The sequence below is a fragment of the Trichomycterus rosablanca genome, chromosome 18 (genome assembly GCF_030014385.1).
Source record: "Trichomycterus rosablanca isolate fTriRos1 chromosome 18, fTriRos1.hap1, whole genome shotgun sequence".
NCBI lineage: Eukaryota > Metazoa > Chordata > Actinopteri > Siluriformes > Trichomycteridae > Trichomycterus > Trichomycterus rosablanca.
In genome coordinates this window covers 20,325,970-20,352,804 of record NC_086005.1, presented here as the reverse complement: position 1 = coordinate 20,352,804, position 26,835 = coordinate 20,325,970, and the positions used below count along the sequence as shown (strand labels likewise).

Genomic DNA, 26,835 nt, shown 5'->3' with positions numbered 1-26,835 from the left:
ACGAATAACCAAAGGTACACGGACCTTCATGAATGATGTAAATAAAATACTGCATTTAGTTTGACTAGAGCGTTGTGCTTTCTATAGGGACGTCACACCGGTGCAGTCTGAGGGAGAGCTTTCTTAGGGCTAGAATACAACTTGACTCTCGCTCCTCATGCCAAACCCACACTCGCGCACTCTTCTTGCACTACACTCAGCACTTAGCCGGTCGGCTTTACGTTTCTCTATATTTATACGTTTGTGGTTTTTATTTATTGGTTTGGTTGTTGCTGCTGCTGTATATAAGACGCAGTACTGTAGAACATGAACTGTAGCATAGGCCACATGTTACTTGCAAGTTACTTTTTTAGACGTAGTGAGAATCTGTACATAGAACAAACTTTTCTAAACGAAACTTGAATCTGTACTGCTTTCATTTAATATTTTGATTATTTAAGTTTTGTGCCATTTTTCTTTGCCTCACCATATGACCTTACCTGTTATGGATTTTGTGTTCGTCTCTGTTTACAGACATGTATTTATTGTCTTGTAAATATTGTAATGTAATGTAAATGATATCCAATTATTAATCTATCATCCCTTATGGCGATGGTGTTGCTGTATTTGGTATACTCTTGTTAAGAGAATGTTTATTATAAATATAACACAATGTACATAATTCTATTCTGTAAAAAAAAACAAACAAAAAAAAAAAAAAAAACAAAAGAAGTCACGCTTGTTTATGGAGAACCAGGGGAACCCAAACAATACGATGCCACTGGTGTTTGGCCCCAGGGCTGTGCCTTAACTTCAAACAGTGTCTTTTCATTTGTCTTTTTTTTTTTTCGTCTAGAAAGCTGTAGTGCACACTGGGAACTTCACCCCTGAGTATCAGGACGTAATAAGTGCTACGTTGTACAGTTAGGACGTTGTAACGAGTATGCTGCTGCAGTTTTGCAATTGCGACGAGACTGGCACAAATGTGAACGCTCTTTGTTCATTGCCCGGCTTCGAATGCCTATAGCAATGCACCCGAATGCAATAGACTTACACACACACACGCTGTTCCAAAATGTGTTCAGGTGCTGTCTGCTACCTTCGTCTCATCCAGCCTTGTAGATGTGCTCTTGCACTAAGCAGATCTTTATAGAGTTTGTATGTCGAGAGCCTTTTTTCTGACACACATACTGTAGATTAGCAGCCCTGGACCAAAGCCAGTCAAGGCTATTATTATTATTATTATTATTAGTAGTAGTAATATTATTACTTGTATTTTTCAGTGTCATTAAAGGGATACATAAACTGGCACTAAGTTTTGATTTATTTGATTACATATTTCAATGTCCTTAAACTTTTTACACGTTAATGGCTATTTTGTCATTTGACAGAACTGTAGAATCTGTTCCACTTAGTTCAAAATGCACCATTTATTTATTATTATTTTTTTTATATGCAACAATTAAAATAAAAAGCATGGGTTGATTCTGTCTTCGTGTCAGTTATGTGCATTTGTGAATTTAACAGTGATTTTTATAAATCTGGCGTCTATGTGCAGTGATGTTAAAGAATCAACTCGTTCCAGTATAAGGTCACGTGTTTCCAGTAAGAACCTGCGCCACACTGCTTACAGCAGAAACACTGCCATCTGCTGGTGTAACCGAGACACAACAGTCAAAAATAATACAGTACAAAGTAGAAATATCCAGTCACGTTAAATATAGACAATATTGATGACCATCACAGAGTAGGTATTATTTGGGTGGTGGGTCATTCTCAGCACTGCAGTGACACTGACATGGTGGTGGTGTGTTAGTGTGTGTTGTGCTGGTATGAGTGGATAAGAGTTTTTAAACACCTCACTGTCACTGCTGGACTGAGGGTAGTCCACCAACCAAAAATAACCAACCAACAGCACCCTGTGGGTGCCCCTATGACCACTGATAAAGATCTAGAAGACCAACTCTAACAGCAGCAATAGATGAGCGATCGTCTCTTTACATCTACAAGGTGGACCAACTAGGTAGGAGTGTCTAATAGAGTAGACAGTAAGTGGATGCGGTATTCAAAACTCCAGCAGCGCTGCTGTGTCTGATCCACTCATACCAGCACAACACACACTAACACACCACCACCATGTCAGTGTCACCGCAGTGCTGAGAATGATCCACCACCTAAATATTACCTACTCTGTAGTGGTCCTGGGAGAGCCCTGACCATTAAAGAACAGCATGAAAGGGGGCTAACAAAGCATGCAGAGAAACAAATGGACTACAGTCAGTAATTGTACAACTACAACCATATATTTGCACACCAGCACAGCTTCTATGAGCATTTAAGCATTACAGCATGGCAACAGTGTTATAGTAAAACAGCAAGTGTAAATTACCCCCAAACAACCTGCGGTGCCACCACTGCTCGAAACAGAGTAGACTACCTGTATGAAGCCTATGTAGAAATCCATATCAAAGTATACAAACAGGGATCAGAGGCCATGTCATAGTTTAACCCTTGTAATACCTGTATGAAGCCTATGTAGAAATCCATATCAAAGTATACAAACAGAGATCAGAGGCCATGTCATACTTGAACCCTAGTAATACCTGTATGAAGCCTATGTAGAAATCCATATCAAAGTATACAAACAGGGATCAGAGGCCATGTCATACTTGAACCCTTGTAATACCTGTATGAAGCCTATGTAGAAATTCATATCAAAGCATACAAACAGGGATCAGAGACCATGTCATACTTGAACCCTTGTAATACCTGTATGAAGCCTATGTATAAATCCATATGTAAAGTATACAAACAGGGATCAGAGACCATGCCATACTTGAACCCTTGTATGAAGTCTATGAAGAAATCCATAACAAAGCATACAAACAGGGATCAGTGGCCATGTCATACTTGAACCCTTGTAATACCTGTATGAAGCCTATGTAGAAATCCATATCAAAGCATACAAACAGGGATCAGAGACCATGTCATACTTGAACCCTTGTAATACCTGTATGAAGCCTATGTATAAATCCATATCAAAGCATACAAACAGGGGTCAGAGACCATGTCATACTTGAACCCTTGTAATACCTATATGTCTAAATCCATATGTCATACTTGAACTCTTGTAATTCAAGACAAATTGATGATTATTTATAACTGTGGGGTTCTCAAAAGGATCTGAGGAAAATACAATTCAGTTATCTAATTAAAACATACTAAAACACTGGGCACAGGCCAGATATACACCTTATGTAGGTCACATATCTAAAGAAGGGTGTAATTTACTCCCAAACAAACTCGAAACTTGTGTAAATTAAAATAATTCGATACAATATTCGATTATTCTACACTAGACAACAGAAAAGTTGAACTTAAGTAACATCATTTGTTTGTTTGTTTGCAGTTCACACAAACGCTGCACAGGTTTAAATCTCAATGTTATCAAAACACCGTCGACTTAAACACCTTTCATTGATATTTAACGTTTGTTGTTGAATATTTTATTCATTTTAAACTTACCAGTGTGGTTTTGCTGTCGTTTAGAGACTCCTTATCCAAACTTTGTAGCCTGGTTGTTGAAGTGAGGTTCCAAACACGGTGAAGCCCATGAAGGCAAAACTCAAACTGAGCCAAACAATCCAACACGTGTTGTCCAAACAAACGCTTGTGCAGCAACAAATGTATCAAAACTACTGCTTATTAAAGTCCAAACGTCTTCTTGACACCGCATACGTATTATGCACCTTTGAACTAACATGTAAACATATAATAAACGAGGTAAAACAAAGTACAATGTGAGATAGAACGCTAGGAACGACGCTCAACAAACGCTCCTGCAGACAGGTGCATTCGAAGAACGCCACAATACAGGTCCTGCTTCCTCCGCCTGATGAATCTCGCCTACTTCCATTTGGTTTAAAATAAATGAATGTTACGTTTGTTATGACTAAGATGAAAATAGTAAACTTACTGCCCTTTTTTATATTTGGAAAATTTTCTAGTCCCTCATTTGGTTGCTATGGTTACGTGTGTTTTGACGATACACCATAAGCCATAACATAAAAACCACCCCCTTCTTTCTACACACACTGTTCATTTTATCAGCTCCACTTACCATATAGAAGCACTTTGTAGTTCTACAATTATTAACTGTAGTCCATCTGTTTCTCTACATACTTTTTTAACCTGCTTTCACCCTGTTCTTCAATGGTCAGGACCCCCACAGAGCAGGTATTATTGAGGTGGTGGATCATTCTCAGCAGTCTCACTGACATGGTGGTGGTGTGTTAGTGTGTGTTGTGCTGTCCACTCTGATAGATACTCCTACCAGTTGGTCCACCTTGTAGATGTTTGTTTGTTTGTTAGGATTTTAACGTCATGTTTTACACTTTTGGTTACATTCATGACAGGAACGGTAGTTTATCTTCACACAAGATTAATCGCTTCACAATTTAGTGTCTTCAATTCACCTCAGTTGCATGTTTTTGGACTGTGGGAGGAAACCGGAGCACCCGGAGAAAACCCACGCGGACACGGGGAGAACATGCAAACTCCACACAGAAAGGACCCGGACCGCCCCGCCTGGGGATAGAACCCAGGACCTTCTTGCTGTGAGGCGACAGTGCTACCCACTTAGCCACCGTGCCGCCCCTCCCTGTAGATGTAAAGTCAGAGACGTTCACTTATCTATTACTGCTGTTTGAGTTGGTCATCTTCTAGACCAGGGGTATTCAACTAAAATTTGAAGAGGTCCAGTTAGAGAAAATTTCTTGAAACAAAGGTCCGGAATGTTTAACTATATATACAGTATATATATATATATATATATCATTTAGCGGACACTTTTATCCAAAGCGACTTGCACAATGAGCAACTGAGGGTTAAGGGTCTTACTCAGGGACCCAACAGTGGCAACTTGGTGGTGGTGGGGCTTGAACCGGCAACCTTCTGTTTATTAGTCCAGTACCTTAACCACTGAGCTATCATTGCATAATATATAATATATATATTGATATATATTATATATAAGTAGCCTAGTAGTTGTATCAACATCTGCATGTAATCAATGACTGTCAAATCAAATGTCTGTTTGTTTATTAGGATTATAACGTCATGTTTTACACTTTGGTTACATTCATGATAGGAACGGTAGTTATTCATTACACAAGACTCATCAGTTCACAAGTTTATATCCAACACAGTCATGGACAATTCAGTGTCTCCAATTCACCTCACTTGCACGTCTTTGTACTGTGGGAGGAAACCGGAGCACCGAAGGAAACCCATGCAGACACGGGGAGAACATGCAAACTCCACACAGAGAGGACCCGGACCACCCCACCTTATCAAACCTTTCTCTTATCAAATTAGGAGAAAATAAAAATAAATTGTGCTCCAGTGGGAAGTAAGAACAGAGATGAGTCTCTCCATCACGGATTAAATGCTGTATTTTCGCTGTACACGTTTCTTTTTTGGAGAGCGTCATTTGTCTCCTGTCTCACTCGTCTTTTCTCAACTTTCTCCGGCACGGTCGTCTGTATCTTTCCCTTCGTTTGTTCTACGTTCGCTATCTTTCTTTTTCTTTCCACCGTCTTTTCACATGTAACTCGCCTCTAACTCTCTCATCTGTAGAGTTGCAGTGTTTACTAGTGATGGGTCGGTCGCGAACGATCCGGCTCTAAGAGCCGGCTCTTTAAAGTGAACGACGGGATCCGGCTCCTGATTGGGAGCCGATTCGGTTTTTTTCGGGGGGTTTTTTCTGTCAAAACCGCAAGTGATTGGTCAAGATACGTGGTGGCGTTTGTGTTTTTACACTGAGCAGGGGGGAGAATCAGAGAGAATCTTTTCCAAAACAGGGCAGATCATAACAGAAAGGAGAAACAGGATCAACCCCTCAAAGATGAGCTCCTTGTTTTTTCTGAATGCTAATCTTCACTAAACACTTACAAATACTGTCACCTGGATGCTGATTTTTCTTTTTGTTTCTCATTTATATTTTGTTGAGTGATGCTTCGTTAATGTTGTTTCACTCTAGATGCTTGTTTATTTTGTTTTGTTTATTAGGATTTTAACGTCACGTTTTACACTTTGGTTACATTCATGACAGGAACATTCACCTCACTTGCATGTCTTTGGACTGTGGGAGGAAACCGGAGCGCCCGGAGGAAACCCACGTGGACATGGGAAAGACATGCAAACTCCACACAGAAAGGACCCGGGCTCTTCACCTGGGGATTGAACCCAGGACCTTCTTGTTGTGAGGTGCTACCCACTTAGCCACCGTGCCGCCCGACTCTAGATGCAAATTTGCAAATAATATAAACAATCAGATCTTTTTGTCCAATTGAGATGGGTCTTTGTTTTTGTATTTTAAAATTTATTGATGGAGCACTCTGTTCCATGTTGAGTATATAGATAAAGCAATTTAAATAATAAACATTTGATACAATGTTTTTTTACATTAGTAATTCATTTTACATGTAATTTGGTAATTAATTAATTTAAGCAACAAAAAAATCTAAGGAGCCACTTGGGAGCCGAAAGAGCCGGCTCTTTTTAGTGAGCCGAGCAAAAAGAACCGGCTCTCTAAAAGGAGCCGAAATTCCCATCACTAGTGTTTACCGACTGGAATGCACAGACTTGATTGGCTGAGTGGTGTCACGTGATCTCTGGTGTCTGTGCGTTTTCTCATCCACTAAACCGCTACCGTAAATGGTACAGAAGCTGCGCCGGTTAAAATAGAAGCGCTACGTCAGGTTTCAAATCATAACTTTCTGTTTTGGCTGTAGGTCCGGGTCCGTATGGGACAGCTTCTGGGTCCGGACCCGGACCGCGGTCCGCCTGTTAGTGACCTCTGTTCTAGACCTTCATCAGTGGTCACAGGACGCTGGATATTTTTGGTTGGTGGACTATTCTCAGAGGTGTTTAAAAACTCCATTAGCGCTGCTGTGTCTGATCCACTCATACCAGCACAACACACACTAACACACCACCACCATGTCAGCGTCAGTGCAGTGCTGAGAATGATCCACTACCCAAATAATACCTGCTCTGTGGTGGTCCTGACCATTGAAGAACAGCATGACAGGAGGCTAAAAATGTATGTAGAGAAGGACAACAGTCAATAATTGTAGAGCTACAAAGTGCTATATGGTAGGTGGAGCTGATAACATGGACAGTGTGTGTAGAAACAAGGAGGTGGTTTCAATTTACATCTGCATATTTAATAGTGTAATTGCTACATTAACATTTGCATTTAACATTAAAGTTAAATAAATAAATAAATAAATAAATAAGCAGTAGCTCAGAGGATTAAGTACTGAGCTACCGTTGGCATAACTTATTTAATATACAAAATATCAGATGTTTACTATAAGATGTTTACAAGCAATAAAGACAGCATATTTGGTTAACATTTACTATTTACCTACGTTGGATTACATTTATAACAGTGCTATCCGTTTGTTGTGATAAAATACAAGAAAGGAAAAATCACTATCAAAATAAAGCTGGAAAAACGTGTTTACTTTGAACAAATCGAAATGAAACAACTTTAAGAAATGTAAAACATTTGTCAGTCAGTGTAAGAAACACCAGTCTGAACAGATACAGTATCTGTATCAGTCTACACATCAGTCCCATTGAACACAGTCTATTTATGCTCACCTGTTTATACAACACGTGAGGGTCAGCTTTACTGTGTGTGTTGCATACATTCATTTGATGCATGTATATTGTGTCTGTCTGTCTCTCTGTCTGTCTCTGTATGTCTGTCTCTCTCTCTGTGTCTGCCTCTGCCTGTCTGTTTCTCTCTCTGTCTTTATCAGTATGTCTCTCCGTATGTCTGTCTCTCTCTCTGTCTGTCTTTCTCTTTCTGCCTGTCTCTGTCTGTATCAGTATGTCTCTCTGTATGTCTGTTTCTCTCTCTGACTGTCTCTGCCTGTCTGTCTGTTCCTCTCTCTGTCTGTATCAGTATGTCTCTCTGTATCTCTCTCTCTCTCTCTCTGTCTCTGCCTGTATGTCTGTTTCTCTCTCTGTCTGTATCAGTATGCCTCCCTGTATGTCTGTCTCTCTCTCTCTCTGTATCAGTATGTCTCTCTGTATGTCTGTCTCTCTCTCTGTCTGTCTCTGCCTGTCTGTCTGTTTCTCTCATTCAATTCATTCAATTTAAAAGTGCTTCATTAGCATGATAAATATTCACATTTGTATTGCCAAAGCTTCTTTACAAACTGGATAATAAATGAAAACAATAATTGCATACATAAACATTTATATTAATTTAAAGAATGTTCAATAACATTAGTAATTAGCCTTAAAAAATAACAGAAACAAATTAGAACAACAAGTACAGGTCCTTCTAAAAAAATTAGCATATTGTGATAAAGTTCATTATTTTCCATAATGTAATGATAAAAATTAAACTTTCATATATTTTAGATTCATTGCACACCAACTGAAATATTTCAGGTCTTTTATTGTTTTAATACTGATGATTTTGTCATACAGCTCATGAAAACCCAAAATTCCTATCTCAAAAAATTAGCATATTTCATCCGACCAATAAAAGAAAAGTGTTTTTAATACAAAAAAAGTCAACCTTCAAATAATTATGTTCAGTTATGCACTCAATACTTGGTCGGGAATCCTTTTGCAGAAATGACTGCTTCAATGCGGCGTGGCATGGAGGCAATCAGCCTGTGGCACTGCTGAGGTGTTATGGAGGCCCAGGATGCTTCGATAGCGGCCTTAAGCTCATCCAGAGTGTTGGGTCTTGTGTCTCTCAACTTTCTCTTCACAATATCCCACAGATTCTCTATGGGGTTCAGGTCAGGAGAGTTGGCAGGCCAATTGAGCACAGTAATACCATGGTCAGTAAACCATTCACCAGTGGTTTTGGCACTGTGAGCAGGTGCCAGGTCGTGCTGAAAAATGAAATCTTCATCTCCATAAAGCTTTTCAGCAGATGGAAGCATGAAATGCTCCAAAATCTCCCGATAGCTAGCTGCATTGACCCTGCCCTTGATAAAACACAGTGGACCAACACCAGCAGCTGACCTGGCACCCCAGACCATCACTGACTGTGGGTACTTGACACTGGACTTCAGGCATTTTGGCATTTCCTTCTCCCCAGTCTTCCTCCAGACTCTGGCACCTTGATTTCCGAATGACATGCAAAATTTGCTTTCATCCGAAAACAGTACTTTGGACCACTGAGCAACAGTCCAGTGCTGCTGTTTCTGGTTCAAAAGTGGCTTGACCTGGGGAATGCGGCACCTGTAGCCCATTTCCTGCACACGCCTGTGCACGGTGGCTCTGGATGTTTCTACTCCAGACTCAGTCCACTGCTTCCGCAGGTCCCCCAAGGTCTGGAATCGGCCCTTCTCCACAATCTTCCTCAGGGTCCGGTCACCTCTTCTCGTTGTGCAGCGTTTTCTGCCACACTTTTTCCTTCCCACAGACTTCCCACTGAGGTGCCTTGATACAGCACTCTGGGAACAGCCTATTCGTTCAGAAATTTCTTTCTGTGTCTTACCCTCTTGCTTGAGGGTGTCAATGATGGCCTTCTGGACAGCAGTCAGGTCGGCAGTCTTACCCATGATTGCAGTTTTGAGTAATGAACCAGGCTGGGAGTTTTTAAAAGCCTCAGGAATCTTTTGCAGGTGTTTAGAGTTAATTCGTTGATTCAGATGATTAGGTTAATAGCTCGTTTAGAGAACCTTTTCATGATATGCTAATTTTTTGAGATAGGAATTTTGGGTTTTCATGAGCTGTATGCCAAAATCATCAGTATTAAAACAATAAAAGACCTGAAATATTTCAGTTGGTGTGCAATGAATCTAAAATATATGAAAGTTTAATTTTTATCATTACATTATGGAAAATAATGAACTTTATCACAATATGCTAATTTTTTGAGAAGGACCTGTATATGGAAAGTATGTATATGTATGTGTGAAAAAAGTATTTGTAAGTGTGTGTGTATGTGATGGGGTGTGTGTATGTGTGTATGATGTACAGTATATAGTCACTCACTGTCCCTCACCTGGTGACAGGTGTGTAAGTATTCTGTGCCCCCCCAGTAGGTAGGGCAAGCTTGTCAGGGTTTGAGAGCGAATTAAAATTGGGGATAATTTTGTTGATTTTGGTAAAAAAATTGGTTTCGAATTTGTGTGTATTTTGTACATTCAGTGAGGAGGTGCAGCTCTGTCTCTATTTAGTTTGAAGAGCAATTTTGACACACTCTCTCCTCTCTGGGCATCCAGAGTGTCTGTGTCGTCCCGTCTCTATGGCCAGGCTGTGTTTGCTGAGTCTGTACCTTGTCAAGGTGTTTCCGAGTTTTGGATCAGTTATAGTGCTGAGATAATCTGCCACACTATACTGTCTATTTAGAGCCAAATAACATTGTAGTTTACTTTGGAGTTTAGTTTGTGTTTCTCAATAGGCCAAATAGTTTATCTTTAATTGCTATGTAATTTGATTAGGTTCTGGTCTTGAGTCTTAATAGTGTTAGTTTGTGTTAGTGGTGTGTTGGTGCAGTGACTCAGGACCAGCTGGATGAGGGGACTGGTATCTTTGCTCAGCTCTTGGTATTGCAGAGCTTTGTAATGATACGATTGTGGGTCGCTCTCTTTTAGATGATTCCAAAATGTTATTGCCCCTTTTTGTATATTAATAATAAGTGGGTATCGGCTTAATTCTGCCCTGCACACATTATTGGTGGTGTGTTTCAGACATCCCAAGTTGCAAAAACTCGCACACACCAAAGGATATGGGTGATAACAGAACTTTTAGGACCTGCTAACTGAGCTACTAAGCTACCTGTTCGTGTCACAAACACATTAATGTGTACTACATAGTGCACTAGATAGTGTGAAAGATAATAGATTAATGTTCCCTACATAGTGCACTAGATTGTATATTAGAAAATAATTTATGTTCCTTACTTAGTGCACTAGATAGTGTACTAGATAATAGACTTATGTTTCTTACATAATGCTTTAGGTAGCGAATTAATTAACGGATTTAGGTTCCCTACATAGTGCACTAAATTGTATATCAGATAACGGATTTATGTTCCCTTTGTAGTGCACTAGATAGTGAATTAGACAATTGGTTTGTGGTTCCTACACAGTGCACTAGATAGTATATCAGATCACGGATTTATGTTCCCTACATAGTGCACTAGATCAGTGTTTCCCAACCACTGGGCCGCGGCACATTAGTGTGCCGTGAGAAATCATCAGGTGTGCCGTGGAAGATTATCCAATTTCACCTGACTGGTACTAGTCTAAGCGAGTGTGTGTAGTGACAGGCAGAACAAGAGCCGCTATGTATATGCGGGAGACTTCCAGAACTTCCCGGAGACTTGGGATGTCTGGTGTCTGTGCACCTTTATTATTGTTTTACAAAATTCTGTGTGCAATTGGATGTAGTTCCCATTTGTTAAATTGTTGGTGTGTAAGCGGTCCCACAGTTTACTGCCATACAGAGCAATTGGTTCAATTATTGCGTCAAATATTTTGAGCCAAAATTTGATTGGGATTTCTATAAAAGTTTTTTTTTTTTATGGCATAGAAAGCTCTGTGTGCCTTTTCTCTCAGTTCATCCACTGCCAAGTTGTGGTATAGTTTTTGGAGTGCTCAATTTTATGATGTCCTAATTTAAATGTGTGTTTGGTTCCCTGAGATCTGGCTCTCTTCTGAAAGGTAATAATTTTAGTCTTTTTGAGGTTGACTGTCAGGGCCCAGGTCTGACAGTACTGCTGCAGCAGGTCCAGTTTGTGCTGAAGACCCTGAGCTGGGGGGACAGCAGGACCAGATCATCTGCATACAGCAGTTTCTCTCTCTGTCTCTCTGCCTGTCTGCCTCTCTCTCTGTCTGGCACTCTGTCTGTCTGTCGCTCTCACACACAGACACACACACACACACACTCACAGCAGAACATGTTTGTTTGTTTGTTTATTAGGATTTCAACATCATGTTTTTACACTTTTGGTTACATTCATGACAGGAACGATAGTTATTCATTACACAAGGTTCATCAATTCACAAGTTTATATCAGTCTTTGGACTGTGGGAGGAAACCGGAGCACCCGGAGTAAACCCACGCAGACACGGGGAGAACATGCAAACTCCACACAGAAAGGACCCGGACCGCCCCACCTGGGGTTCGAACCCAGGACCTTCTTGCTGTGAGGCGACAGTGCTACCCACTAAGCCACCATGCCGCCCAGGACATGTTGTAATAGGACAGAGTAAAGGGACACACTTTTATTTTTATATTACACCACATGTGTAATATAAATGTGTGTGTGGGGGGGGTACAGTGTGAACTCATTAAAAACGTGTTATTTTACATGTTCTTCACACAAAATGAGCCAAAGACCAAAAGTCTGGGCTTAAGATAATATTAAATAGCATCATTTTTCTTTTGGTAAACATTGAAAACGGGTCCTCTTACATACTACACTTACAGTGATTGTGATACAATCCCACTGGTTGACCAGTAGATGCTGCAAAATCGATGAAGTACAATGAGAATGTAAACTTTTAAACTGTGACATCTGCCGGTGGACCAGTGACATTGCATGTACTTTTCTGTGGTTTGTTTATTAGGATTTTAACGTCATGTTTTCCACTTTGGTTACATTCATGACAGGTACAGTAGCTACTCATTACACAGGGTCCATCAGTTCACAAGGTTATATCAAACAGTCATGGACAATTTTGTATATCCAATCAACCTCACTTGCATGTTTTTGGACTGTGGAAGGAAACCGGAGCTCCGGGAGGAAACCCACACGGACACGGGGAGAATATGCAAACTCCACACAGAAAGGACCCGGACCACCCCACCTGAGGATAGAACCCAGGACCTTCTTGCTGTGAGGTGACAGTGCTACACACTTAGCCACTGTGCCGCCCCTCTGAATGTCAAAAAAATTTGGCGGTCACAAAAGCACAAAGGTATTCTTTATTTATTGGCACTAACCCTTATTCTGGTCAGAGTTGTGCTGGGTTTGGGAGCACATGGAAACATGGGGCGCAAGGCAAAAACACCCCCAGAGAAAGGGCACGACTACAAGTGCATTTACTTACATTTAGAGGGGGTGGCACAGTGGCTAAATGGGTCCTTTCAGTGTGGAGTTTGCATGTTCTCCCCATGTCTGCATGGGTTTACTCCGGGAGCTCCGCTTTCCTCCCACAGTCCAAAGACATGCAAGTGAGGTCAACTGGAGACACTAAATTGTCCATGACTGTTTGATATAACCTTGTGAACTGATGGACCTTGTGTAATGAGTAACTACCGTTCCTGTCATGAATGTAACCAAAGTGTAAAACATGACGGTAAAATCCTAATAAAGAAACTTACATTTAGAGGAAATTTTTAAGGCAAAGATTAAAACCACTGGTCAGGGTCACAGTGGGTCCAGTTTTTTTCTGGAATCGAAAGGACGCAATGCATTTACACACCCTGGACGGGATGTTCCCCATCCTGATCTTCTATAGGGAAAACAGCTTTACTCTTGAGACCATGATGCAGGGTTTGGTCCGGTCAGGATTTCTGCTGGTATTATACAAGCATACTTTATGTCTTTCTGGGAAGTAAGCCAGTGTGTCAGCCCACGTGACGCACTTTTGGGACATCACAAAATGTGGGCTATGCTACTGAGGTGTCTGGAAGGTTCGTATAAAATAATTTGGTCAGATATCTCTTTTTAATATTCCTTTTAAAACAATCTCATATATAGGTTATTGTGTAGAAGTGTTTCCCACACTTCTGGGATGCCTCTCATGAGACCTCTACATTCCATAAGGAGGCCGGGGTGTATTCGGTTGCAATCCCACATCTGGGATCCATTTTAAATGCATACATTTCTGTTATTCTATAGAAAATATATTAATCACACAGAGGCCCTAACTGTCAGTAGGACTGTGGGAACCTCTACTGAGTTTTAAGAAAATGACACACCCGATACATTCCATATGTTTTTTGTATGGATATTCAAGTATTTAAGGAGAAGCAAATTTCATTGGAGTCAGAGAGCAGCAGATCCGAACACAAGCTCTCTCCGGACAAAGCCAGGCTGTCCGAGCGACACTGCTATTATTCTGTAATAAACTTCTTAATTGCAAATAAACTGTGTCAACGGAGTCGTCATTTCACAATCGGCACCTCATCGTTAAGACAAAGACACCTCAGATGGCGACGAGGATGGGATGCTGATGTAGCTGCTACACTGTCAGAACGACATCAGGTGAGCGTTCTATTTTTTATGATGATAGGGCGTGAGCCTGTGTGTTGTAATCTGTGGTGTTTGGCTGCACTGCAACGTTCTTGTGTGTACTGTGAGGTGTGGACGGTGGAATGATGCTCCGTCCAAATTCAAGGTTTATTGTGATATGGACATCACAATAGGGGGGTAAAGTGAAAATAGAGACAATATGGGATGGAAAAGGAAAAAGTTTAAGTAGGGAAAAAAAAAGTTGAAGTATGTGGAATAGCCTTGATTATTAACGAGTAAGAGTGTTAATTAGCGCCATGCGAGTGACTTAGTATAGGCCTATTAACTTTGTTGACTGTAAGACATGAGCAATTATCCTCTCTCGTTAGCAATTAATAAGGTGCTACTTAATTAAAGTTAAGGATTAAGAGAAATTTAAGGTTAAAAGGAAACAGAAAAGAATAGAGAATACAAAGGTAAATAAGAGGAAAGTGAAGTGTTTTAAGGAAAAAAGAGTTAAAAAGAATTAAGAAGATTAAATGAGAGTAAAGGAAGAAGCATGCATTAAGGAAAATATGAATTAGTCGACTTTGCAGCATTAAATGTTTTTAGGAATGTATGTGAGAGCTCTAAGTGTGTGTGTGTGTATGTCAGATGGAAGAGCAGGAAAAAGTGAGTGCATAAGGGCGTTAAGTCTATGTGTGTGTGCTCTATGTAATGTATATTTGTGTGTGTTAGGATTGAGTTTGTGTGTCTAAGACTATGTGTGTGCGTGCAAAGAGCTGGGCTCTTTGGATTCTGTGTGTGTGTTTGTGTTTGTTTGAGAGGCAGAGCTTTAGGTTGGGGTGTGTGTGTGCAGGAGAGAGCTCCCATGAGAGAAGCCCCTTTGCATGAGAGAGATACAGAAGTATGTGTGCATATGTGTAATGTGTGGCGCCTGTCTTAATTGTCAGTGGGTGATTATTGTAATAGATTGCTGTAGTGGTCAATAGGATATTTAGTTAGAAATAAAATGAGCCCTTGAAGAAGACTTTTGTTTGATTTTTATTGAGTAATAATTAATAAGTAAAAATAATAAGCTTCTTCAAGAGGACAGCTTAATGCTAATTAAGTAATTAATGATAATTAATGAGCTTTCTTTGGGAGGTTAATTAATTAAAAATTTATGAGCCTCAGAAATGATGAGGACATTTGAAATGTAAGCAATAAACTCCCAAGAAAGATTTTTAAAGAATGGATATAGTATTAAGGTGAGAAGTATAGTGTGAATCATGGCTTAGTGTTTAGATGAAGTGCTGACAGCTAAGTTGCATTGAATTCTTATAAGTAACAAAGTCCTGTTTTTTGCTCCCTGATCCCTTTGTGTGTGTGTGTGAGAGGGGGAGAAAAAGTGGGGGCTGCCCAGACTTAGAGAGCTGTGTAAGGTGACGTCAGAGGTGCTGCTTCTATGTGCGTATGGGAGAGAGAGACAGTATCCCACGTTTAGGGGGAGTTTTTGGCCTAGGGAGTAAGGAAATCAAATGGTATGGAGACCTGTCAATCATAGTGATTGGAGGGTGTCGTCTAGTGTGAGGTTGAGTGTAATGTGAGTAATGATGGAAACCAGATGATGCGAAGTGTGGTAAGGGCAGGCTTTTAAAAAAAAAAGGAGAAAAAAAGACCCCTAAGTCCACTTTTATGAAGAATTAGGATAAGTAAACCAATAAATTGTAAAGTTATGTGTGAGTGTGTGTAATATGCCATGAATCTATGTGATTTTTGCTGCTGCTGGCTGTGGTGTGGTTTTAAGATAAAGTATGTTTGAAGTTGAGTTTTTGACACCACAGACATTGGAGAGCCAGCCTCAGGAGGTTTGAAGGATGAGGAGCAGATAGCAAATAGTTAAGATAGCAGAAGAATAGAATGCATGTAATTCAGATTTGCAGAGATCCGAGGACGTAAAAATTTATTAAAAGGAGTTTAAGGAATAGACAATATAAAGGAGTTTAATGTAAACAGAAATAAGGAATATGTAAGGATTTAAGGACTGAAAAGTAGTCAGAGGAACTGAAGGAACTGAACTAAGTAGGTCCATGTACATTAATGTATGTGTGTGTGTGTAGTTGACGTGCCTAACCTTTGTAGGTGTAATGTTTAGCCTGACTGCAAATGCTTGCATGTGTATAAAAGTTTGTTGAAGTGAAGGAAAAAAACCTGAGCAAAGTTGTGAATTAATAGAGTGCTGTTTAGTAAAAGACTTTATAAACTTTGCCCTGTCTTCTGATTCCTGTGTGTTCATATGAGACGACTACAAAGTGGGTTTCTGTGAGCAGAGGAGAAGGAGGGGTGATTCTCCCCTTGTGTGCGCAGCGCGGAGTGGAGGTGCTGCTGTTCAATAAGGACTGAAGTGTGATGACATCATTCATCTAATCAGGCCAGTGTTCCTGTTTATTATCACAAACTCTGCTATCCAATACCTGCATTTTAAGTGTATTTTATGATTATTATTCATCTATTTGGGTATACAAGAGTATGTGTATTTGTTTACACTATATGATATAGTTTTAGAGAGAAAAGGCTTGGCAACAGACTGATCGTCTATAGGAATATACTAAACTTTGATGGCTAATGTGAGTTTTATTGTCTGTGCATGATTTCTGATCTAAGCTGTGTTGGGGTTTGATATTGAGACTATTTGTTGGTTTAAGGTGAATGAATATGCGAATTGGACTTTATTTGATGATAGTTGGTCCCTTGTGGGAGTGTGTGAGTTTGAGTTTCATATGGGATAGGACTTTCTTTTATTTGGGGGATTAATTGAGTGAGCTTTTGCTTACAATTTGATAGATTCTTTGGGTGTTTGGTTATTATAATAGGAGATGCTTAGTGTTGTGGATGGTTGTCACCTTTGGAGTTGGCAAATTCATTTTAGGTTTTATTGATTGTGTCACATCGGTTGCTTAGGGAAATAAAGGAGTGGTAATTGAAATAGTTTTAAGTAGTTATAGTGATTAGTCTTATTTTTGCAATAAGGGTACATAAGGAAGTCATTACAATGTCAGAGAAGGACGCTAAAATTGCGAAGGTTATTACTCCTGTTGATGTGATACAGAAGAATAATTCTTTAGTTAAAGGCATCCCAAAGATGATGGAGAAGTGGAATAAGCGTTGGCCTGAGATTAACCAACCTTGGCCATTGGAGGGAACGTTTAATCCAGATGTAATTAATACAATGCAGGTGCTTGTGTCTACATATAAAGCTGATCAAAAGAAGGGTAAAAAAGGTGAAAAACGTAAAGAAAAAAGACAAGAGGAGCTTGGCATTCTCCAGTTGTTTGAGAATGAAGGGCAGAAGCGGATGAGAGCTGCAAAAGAGAAGAGAGATAGAGGTGCAGAAGAAATAGAAAAAAGCACAAAAGAAATAGAAAAACGAATGGCGGAAGTCAATGTGCCTTTTTCACATGTGGACTCAGTGAAAAAACCCCCTCCCTATCAGAAGAATGTGAAATTTGAGGAGGTTTATCCCCAGCTCCCAGTGATCAGTCAGGAGGGCAATTATCAAATCAGAAATGAGGATGATCGAATAATAGAAATGGGACAAGCGGAAACGACCATAAAGATGTACCCAAGTTCTAAAAGTAAGAAGAAGACGACATCTTTGAAAACTAAGGGTGAGCTGAGGATCAGGAGGATGGAATTTGAAGATGATGAAGATCGAAGTGATCTGGAGGAGGTCATGGGAGGATATGACCCTGCAGTCAGGAAGATATTGGCTAAAGCGGAAAAGAGAGGAGATAAAACAAGGAGGAGAGAAGACTCAGGAGATGAAAGCTCTAAGGAGAGTGAAAATGGAGGTAGCGATAGTGATTCAGATGGTCCTATGTATTCAAGAGGGTTTTTTCCTGCAACATCCAGCACCAGAATTGAGAACAAACAGAAGGCTTTAAGAAAGGTAGGAAAAAGTATAGATCAATGTCTTTCACGCCTGGAAGAATCTACTAGTCCGGAAGGCCGGAAAGAGCTGGAGGAGCAATTAAGGGAATTGCAGATACAGAAGAAAGAGTTGCAGAAAGAAGACTCCAAACAAGTGGACAGAAAGTATGTGTTGCGTTCAAGAAAAGGGAAGTCACTGGAGAAGATGTGTCCAGTGGTCATCCGAGGACAGAGTTTGGAGTACAAGCCTTGGCAGAATACAGATATGTCAGATATACTTGAGAAGTTGCCTACTCTTCAGGATGGAGCCCATCCTTGGATTTCAAAGCTGGAAGAGATTATGGTGGGGACACAATCGGCTGTAGGAGATATTAAGAGACTTCTAGCTAATCTCCTTGGGGTTCCAGCCATGGAGGAGCTTCTACAGAAAGCAGGGCTTAATCGATATGTGGGGACTGCTGTGAATGACCCGGAGCTGTTTTCTGCGAATAGAGGTCGAGTGTGGAGAGCGCTAAGAGATACGTTTCCGACAAATGTGCATCCAGATAATATTCTCATTGAGCCATTGGGCCAGGGAGAAAACCCGAGGGCATATGTCTCGAGAGCCCATCAAGTGTGGAGAAATGTCACAGGAAATGATCCGGACTTGAATCGAATGGAGCAGTCAATTTTGAGAGCTAAAATACAGAAGGGGCTGCCTTTGCCGGTGAGGAGTAAGCTAGCAGAGGTGGTTGGTCTTGGAAACATGGAAAAGGGTGTCTATACAGATCATATAGCCCACCAGGTGGAGCTGTATAGGAAGAAGGAGCATGATCAAAAAGAGCAGGACCAAGAAACCCTTAGAAAACTTAACCAAATACAATTGGTGGATAATAAGAAGAAGGAGAAGAAGCAGGCTGTGGTTATACAGAGTCAGTCTCAGCAAAATCCACCATTGCCACAAGTACAGCCGAGCCAGGCTCAGCCTCAACCATCTCAGTCATCATCAGTGGTTCCAGTTGTTTCTTACCCACAGCCATTGTTTGGTCAAGTGCAGACCTGGAGAGGAAGAGGTCGTGGAAACATAGGAAGAGGAGGAAGATTTAATCCGTATTTTCAACAGTCTTCGGAAGTGTGCTTTAATTGTGGACAGTTTGGTCACTTTGCCAGGGAGTGCAACAGGCCAGGAGGAAATTTCAGAGGAGGAATTTTCAGAGGAAGAAATTTCCGAAGAGGAGGATTTAGGGGCCAACCGAGGTCTTTTGAGGGACCTGTGAACCCTTACAGGGGCCCGGAGCAAGGATTTTAGAGGTGCCCAGAGGACCCAAAAGGGGGGTGTCAGCTGGTAGCATCAGGGTCGGAGAAAGATCCAACAATAGAGGTGAAAGTAAATAATAGACCTTTGGAAATGATGGCGGATAGTGGAGCGGCTTTCACCTGTATTCGACCTGAAGATGCTATACATCTCCCTATGTCTAATCAATGGATTAGGACAATTGGGTTTGAGGGAATAAAACAGCTGATACCTCTTACAAAACCGATTGAGCTTTGTTATAAAAATCTGAAGACTACAATACCTATATTGGTATCAGAACATACACCTATTGCACTTTTGGGAAGAGATGCTTTATGTAGATTGAACTGTACGATAAAGTGTACACCTGACGGCTGTCTGGTGGAGGTGCCAAATGATGTGGTGCACCAATTGTTGATGTCAGTGGAGACTGAGGTCTCTTCAGTATTCTGGATTGGAAATCTTGGTGCAGAATTTTTGGAGCCCGCCAAGTTGTGGGAGAAGTTTATTGTAGCAAACATGCCTAATGCGAAGCTCCCGGAGTATCCATATCACTGTACGCTTAAGTATTTCAAGGATGCTGCCCAATCGAATTCAGAGGAATGGTTGAAATGTCAACCGAAGCAAGTTCAACTTCGTTCGTGCTGCATAGTTTTGGGACCACAAGGGGCAGCTATGAAGATAGATAGAGATGATTATTTGTCCAAGGAGTTTGATATTGAAAAGAGTGTCCCACATGTGACTTTGTTGGTGTCTGAGGATTATGAGCAGAAGCACATAGGAGAAATGATGGTGCAAGCAGAGGAAGCTGTTTTTCTACCGATGAAGGAGAATCTTGCAATTTGGAGAAGTGAGGACCAGCGTTTTATTAAGATTATGATTTCTGCTCAAGGGCAGGGACAGCCACAAACTGTGCGGATGACGCATGAGTCCATTTGCAGTGCTAAGTTGGATGGAAACTTTATAAGAGAAGAGATGTTGCAACAAGTTCCAGAATGTTTATGGTCTCAGCATAGTGCTGATATTGGACTGGTGAAGTCAGCTCAACCAGTGAAAGTTGAACTACGACCAGGAGTTAAACTTCCTTGGAGGAACCAGTATCCATTGAAAGAAGAGGCAATTAGGGGGATTGGACCACAAATTGAAGGACTTTTGAAAGCAGATGTTTTGAAGATAACACAGAATCCTCAGAGTAATACGCCTTTGTTGCCTGTGAAGAAGCCAGACGATTCTTATCGCCTGGTACATGATTTAAGAGCAGTGAATGAAGTAGTGGCTGATTTTCCAGCAGAAGTGCCGGATCCGCATACTTTGTTAGCCCAAATGCCTCCAGATGCGACACATTTTACAGTGATAGATTTATGTGGTGCGTTTTTTAGTGTTCCACTTGGTATAGAAAGTTGGGGCTTATTTGGATTCACATACAGAGGTCAGTTTTATGAGTATAAGAGGTTGCCGCAAGGATTTAAACATAGTCCTCATATATTCAATAAAGTATTGAAGGATGATCTGACAGGGTTAGATCAGATGCTAAAAAGCACGGTTATTCAGTATGTGGATGATATTATTATTTGTTCATTAGATGAGCAAACATGTCACAAGGACTCAGTTAGGTTGTTACAGATACTGGCAGAGAAGGGGCATAAGGTCTCTCTGAAAAAGCTGCAGTATTGTCAGGAGAGAGTGGTTTATTTGGGACAAACAATAACACAGGGACATAGAAGTATTGCTGATAGTCAGTTGGAAGCTATTCGCAAGGCTCCAAAGCCTAGAACGGTCAGAGAAATGATGACATTTCTTGGCATTGCTGGCTATTCTTCAGCATGGGTAGAGGATTATGCTAGTTTAACGGGGCCTTTGAGAGCCATGATTAAAGATACAGGGAATGCGCAATTGCATTGTAATCTTTCGTGGACACAGGATGGCCTTTTGGCTTTTGAGACGATCAAACGAAGGTTACAGGAGGCTCCAGCGCTAGCACTTCCAGACTATTCTAGGAATTTTCTGTTGTATGTGTCTACTTCTATTGGGGGTAAATATGCATGTGCAGTTCTTTGTCAGCCAACAGGAACAGGAACAAGCCCTCAACCTGTTTCTTATTATTCTACTGCGTATTCAGAAGTAGAATTGGGGTTACCCCTGTGCTACAGAGCAATGGTGGGAGTTTCTTTAATGTATGATAAAGCATCATCTGTTACGATGGGATATCCGGTAACAATTCTTACCCATCATAGCCTTAGAAATCTTTTGAATTATGGCAAGTATACATTGACTATGCCTAGGCTTAGGGACTATCATAGACTCTTAGAGCAGGAAGATGTCACTTTAGTGAGGTGTGTTACAGTGAACCCAGCTGAGACTTTGCCAACTCCTGAGGATGGTGAACCACATGATTGTGTTAAGGAAGCAGAGAGGTATATGAAACTTAGGTCAGATTTGCAAGCTCTCCCACTGCATGAAGCAGATGTAGAATATTGGACTGATGGTTCTTGTTATCGTGTGGAAGATAAGTTGAGTGCTGGTTATGCAGTAGTGAAAGCCCAAGGAGCTGGATTTGTTATTGAGAAGGCTGAAATAATACTGCAGCCTGCATCTGCGCAGCTTGCTGAACTTGTGGGGCTAACTGAAGCATGTTTGTTGGCGGAAGGTAAGCGAGTGACAATATATACTGATTCCGCCTATGCGCACAATGTGTGTCATTTGTTTGGATCAGTGTGGAAGAACAGAGGGTTTAAGAAAACTGATGGTTCCCCAATACAGCATCATGCTCAAATAATGAAACTGTTGCATGCTATGATGAAGCCCAAGGAAATAGCAATAGCTAAATGTGCAGCACATAAAAAGGATATGTCAAGGGTCACACAAGGAAATAAAGCAGCTGATGAAGCTGCAAAGGCAGTTACAGGAGCAGACAAAGTGGGTGAAGTGTTTCTGGTTACGCATGAAGTGAATTTGGAAGAAAAAATTACACTTAAGGATGTCATTTTACTTCAGGAAGCTGTTCCTGATGTGGATAAACAGTTGTGGCTAGACCGAGGTGCCACCAAGGATTCTACTGGTCTTTGGAGAAATCATGAGGGATTAATAGTAGCACCTCCAGACCTGTTAGGTCTAATGATTCAGGAAGCACATGGGTTGGCTCATGTTGCAAGGGGGGAAGTTAAACGTAAGATTACAAAGGAGTATGGTTTTTGGGCACCATGTCTGCTTGAGCAGATTGATTATGTTATAGGTAGATGTACTATCTGTCTGAAAAATAATGTTCGAAGGGGAGTGATGGTTCCTCCTGGTTATATTCCAACTCCGAGAGGTCCTATGCGTGAGTTGGTTGTGGACTTTGTGGATATGATAAAGCCAGTTGAAGGAAAGAGGTATATGTTGGTTGTTGTGGATAGATTTTCACGATGGCCTGAGGCTTGTCCAACCAAGCGAAAGGATGCCCAGTCTGTTGCTAAGTTTTTGTGTAGAGAGGTCATAAGCAGGTGGGGACTTCCAGATCGGATATCCTCAGATAATGGGAAAGAGTTTGTGGATAAAACAGTGAAATTGATTTTGCAAAAACTGGGAATTAAACAGCGTCTTGGTGCGGTCTATCATCCGCAAAGTCAAGGGATTTGTGAAAAGATGAATGGTGTTTTGAAAAATCGCATTGTGAAAATTTGCCAGCATACGGGGTTGAATTGGATAGCAGCACTTCCATTGGCATTAATGGTGTGTCGCTCGAGTGAGCTGCGTGAGTTACATATGACACCTCATGAATTGGTTACAGGTAGATTGATGCCGATGCCTTGTTTGCGTACAAGTGGAAAGGGTCCAAGCTTAGCCCTTTTAGAGGATGAAATGAGAGCATATGTTGCGTATATGGCTAATCTGCATAAAAGAATATCCGCGTACGTTTCTGACAGGCAAAAGAAAGAGGAGGTGCAGGAGAGACTGGACGAACAAAGGAAGTGTTCAGTGCAACCTGGAGACAAGGTGTTTGTGAAGGTATTTAGAAGAAAGTGGTATAACGAACGTCGTGAAGGACCATTTGAAGTTGTTCGCAGTACGGGAACTGCGGTTCAGGTTAAGGGGTCTCCAACGTGGTACCATTTGTCGCATTGTGTTAAGGCGCCAAGTGAGGAGGTACTAGATTCACAGAGTCAGGAAGTTGAAGGTTCAAGAAAGTTAGAAGAAAATGTTGTGGAAGATAATGTGGAAGATGTTGATGGGAGTGTGCCTGTGTCTGATGATGTCAGAGATGACTCTGCAGTTAGTGAGCAGGAAAGGAGATTTGGAGACGTTGATTTTCAATATGTCCCAGGAACAGCAGAGCCTGTTCCTGAGGAGTGTGAAGCGCCAGAGGTTACAAAGGGAAGTGATTCTGATGCAGGAGAATGCAGAGACACAGGTAGACAAAGGAGTCCAAGACCAGCTAGGAAAAGGGTTAGGCCAAAGCGTTATGACGACTAGAGTGGTAGGAACTTCAGAGAAGTGTAATCTTTCAGCACTGAATGATTCTGAAAGTATGAGTGTGTTATGTTTAACTACGGTAGCGCCTCAGATGGTGACAATGGTGTCAACTCTTAAGAAGAAGGTAGTTAGAGCCAAGTTAGGAGGAGCAGTTTATCTTCCCTGTAAATGCTCGAGGTTTAATGTTGGTGGTAGTAATCCTCCTGTGTGGAGGAATAGTCGTGATGAAGAGTTGTTAATGGGATCTGAGGTTGATACTGTGCCTCTTGATCAGAGGAAATATATTTTGCTGAATGACGTAAGGTGGTTGACAGTCAGTGATGATTGTACACTTTTTGTGAGAAATATTACTAGAAGAGACCTAGGGGAATATACATGTACTTATTATGAGCCGGAGTTTAAATTCATTCCCTTGGTAAATAGTTGGAGAGGAGGTTATATAACTCGTAAAGTGGTGGTTATGATAGTAGATTTGAGTCCTGTGGAGATGTTTACGGTTGCTAAGAGAATTGAGGAGCAAGCTACTACAGCGACTACTCTAGGGGTAAATAGAACACAGATGAGGAGTATTACTTTAGTTCCGGAAACAACTAAGAGTGTTAATACATCAGTGGAGATTACTACTGTAGCTGAGATTTTGAAGAGAATAGAAGCTACTACAGTGATGGTGAAAGCATCTACTTTTGTCACTTCTGGAAATATTACAAGTAAGGTTGATATAAGGGCAACCTTTGTTAATAATACGGTGACAACGATGTTGCCTAGGAATTTTGTAAAGGTGACTCAAACACCTGACATGACGACTTTGAACTTTAAGGAAGTGGTGAATATAACTCAGAAGCCTATGTTAAAGATAGAGCTTAGTGTAAATAGTAGTAGTAAGATATCTAAATCTGGGAAGCAGATGGAAGAAGAGAAGGGTGTAGATTCATCTGTGACAACTCAGAGGACTGTTTTGGATGTTAAAGATCAGTTCTTAGATTTTGACTGGACATCAGAAGAAATGACTGACCAGTACCGTTCATTACAGAAGAGAGAAACTAAGTGGAAAGCATTTGGATTCGATTCTTCAGTGTTACAAATCTCAGACCCATGGGCAAGTAGGAATTTGTGGTTTCAGCAGTTAACTCATTCGGTAAGATCAGTTAGACGACTGAATGGTCCATGTATAGTGAAAGTTCCAACACCAGGGACATGGCCTTCAATTTTGGAAACGGAACCAGAGCCGTTGCTTTCTATATGTCAATACTATGTGCTGTCATGGTTATTATTTCAGCAGCAATCAGGAGGAGATAGATTGATGGCTTTGTCAGTGCATTTGTTTAGACCTAAGAATAATTGTTCTTGGTTGAGAGATTTACCATATGTGAATTTACTTGATCAACATGAGAATGTGTTGACAGCGGTTCCTGATGAAATAGAGGTAAGATCTGTTGGAGCTAAAGATTGTTTTTGTTCAAATGACACTCATAAAGGAACTAGAATGTTTATGGGAATATCAGATTGTGACAATTATATAATGGATTTGGGTAAGCGTAAGCAGAAGGCTAAGAGTGATTTATTTAAGGTGACTTTTTATATGCCACACCGTAAACAAAGCAGAACTTTGATGGTGAGGAATCAGATTTTGCCTGGAAATGTGACTATAGGAAATTTTAAAGATATTTGGTGGGTTTGTGGTGATAAAGCTTATATATTTCTGCCATATGGATGGATAGGATGTTGTTACATGGCAACATTGAAGCTGCCATATGAGGTTTTTACTATTCAGAGAGGTGAAAGACCGGATGAGAGCCAATCTGAGGCTGTTTCTGGAAGTAGAAAGAAAAGGGACATGGCACAATTTCATAATCTAGAGGCCTACCATTGGAGAATAAGTATAGGAGAAAAGTGGGGTATAGGCTTATTTCCATGGTATGGTGTGACATTTTTAGCAGATCACATTGATAATATTACCTACACCCTACAGGGTTTTGCGAATGAAACTGTGAGAGGGTTTGAATACTTATCAAATACTCAGAAAAGTCACAGATTGACGTTACTGAAACATGATATGGCTCTTGATTACATTTTGGCCAAACAGGGTGGCCTGTGTGTAGCTTTGAACTTGACAGGAGATGCTTGTTATACTTTGATTCCTGATAGTTCAGATAATATGACTAGTGTTATAGATGCATTGAAGAATATAAGGGATGCGTTTGGAGCGTCAGCAGGAGCTGGATGGTCTGCGAATGCTTGGTTGCAAGAGAAATTAGGACCGTTGGGAGCAGTGTTGGTTCAGATTTTGGTAGCGGTTCTTCTATCATTGTGTGTGATGTTTTGTTTTTGTACGCTGTTATTGACCTTTGCAAAGGCTATGATAATGAGATGGGTAGGTGTTGTGATGCCTGGTGATAGGATACAGATGCCTTTATTACGAGGGACTGACATGGACGATGTCGAAGAACTGATGGTGGAAGGTGAACTGATGGAGACGTATCCATTTTGAATATGTAATTTCGTTATAATCTCGTTATATGGCTGTAGTCCTACCGTTTATTTTAGTTATTTTGTTTGGTAGTTTTACCATGGAGTAATGAGATTGGGGGAATATGAGAGTATGATATTGTGATTTTACATTTTTGTATAAGGAGTTAATTGATGTTTCAATTTGCATCTGTTGTTTATGCAAAAGATACTGGTTGGTGTTCTTTCTTTCCTTTTAGTATGAAAGGGGGGAGACCACTTTTTGGTTGATTGATTAGTCGAGGACCCTGATGTGCTGAAGGGGTTCATACAGCTCACATGAGGACAATAAGAATGGACTGATAGACTCTGAACAAGGACTCTGTGATGAATGTCAAGATTCAATACATCATCAAGACTTCATGGAGTCACATGGAGAGTCAGCGCTGCTGAGGAGCTGCAGTGTGATACATTCTTATGTCTTTCTTATGTTATACTATGCAAATAAGATGTGTGCTGTTATAATTGTAGTATGTAATTATGA

The 26,835-nt window shown here is 40.7% G+C and overlaps 1 protein-coding gene across 1 annotated transcript in view; it reads left to right on the top strand.

Annotated features, from left to right (window-relative positions):
- LOC134332931 (3',5'-cyclic-AMP phosphodiesterase 4D-like) overlaps nt 1–19,377 on the top strand; it is a 214,805-nt gene extending 195,428 nt beyond the window's left edge. The window contains exons 17-18 of the mRNA XM_063014765.1: nt 17,685–19,032; nt 19,271–19,377. Coding sequence (XP_062870835.1) covers nt 17,685–19,032; nt 19,271–19,377 — 1,455 coding nt within the window. The remainder of the gene's footprint in view (nt 1–17,684; nt 19,033–19,270) is intronic.
- Nucleotides 19,378–26,835: the final 7,458 nt, after the last annotated feature.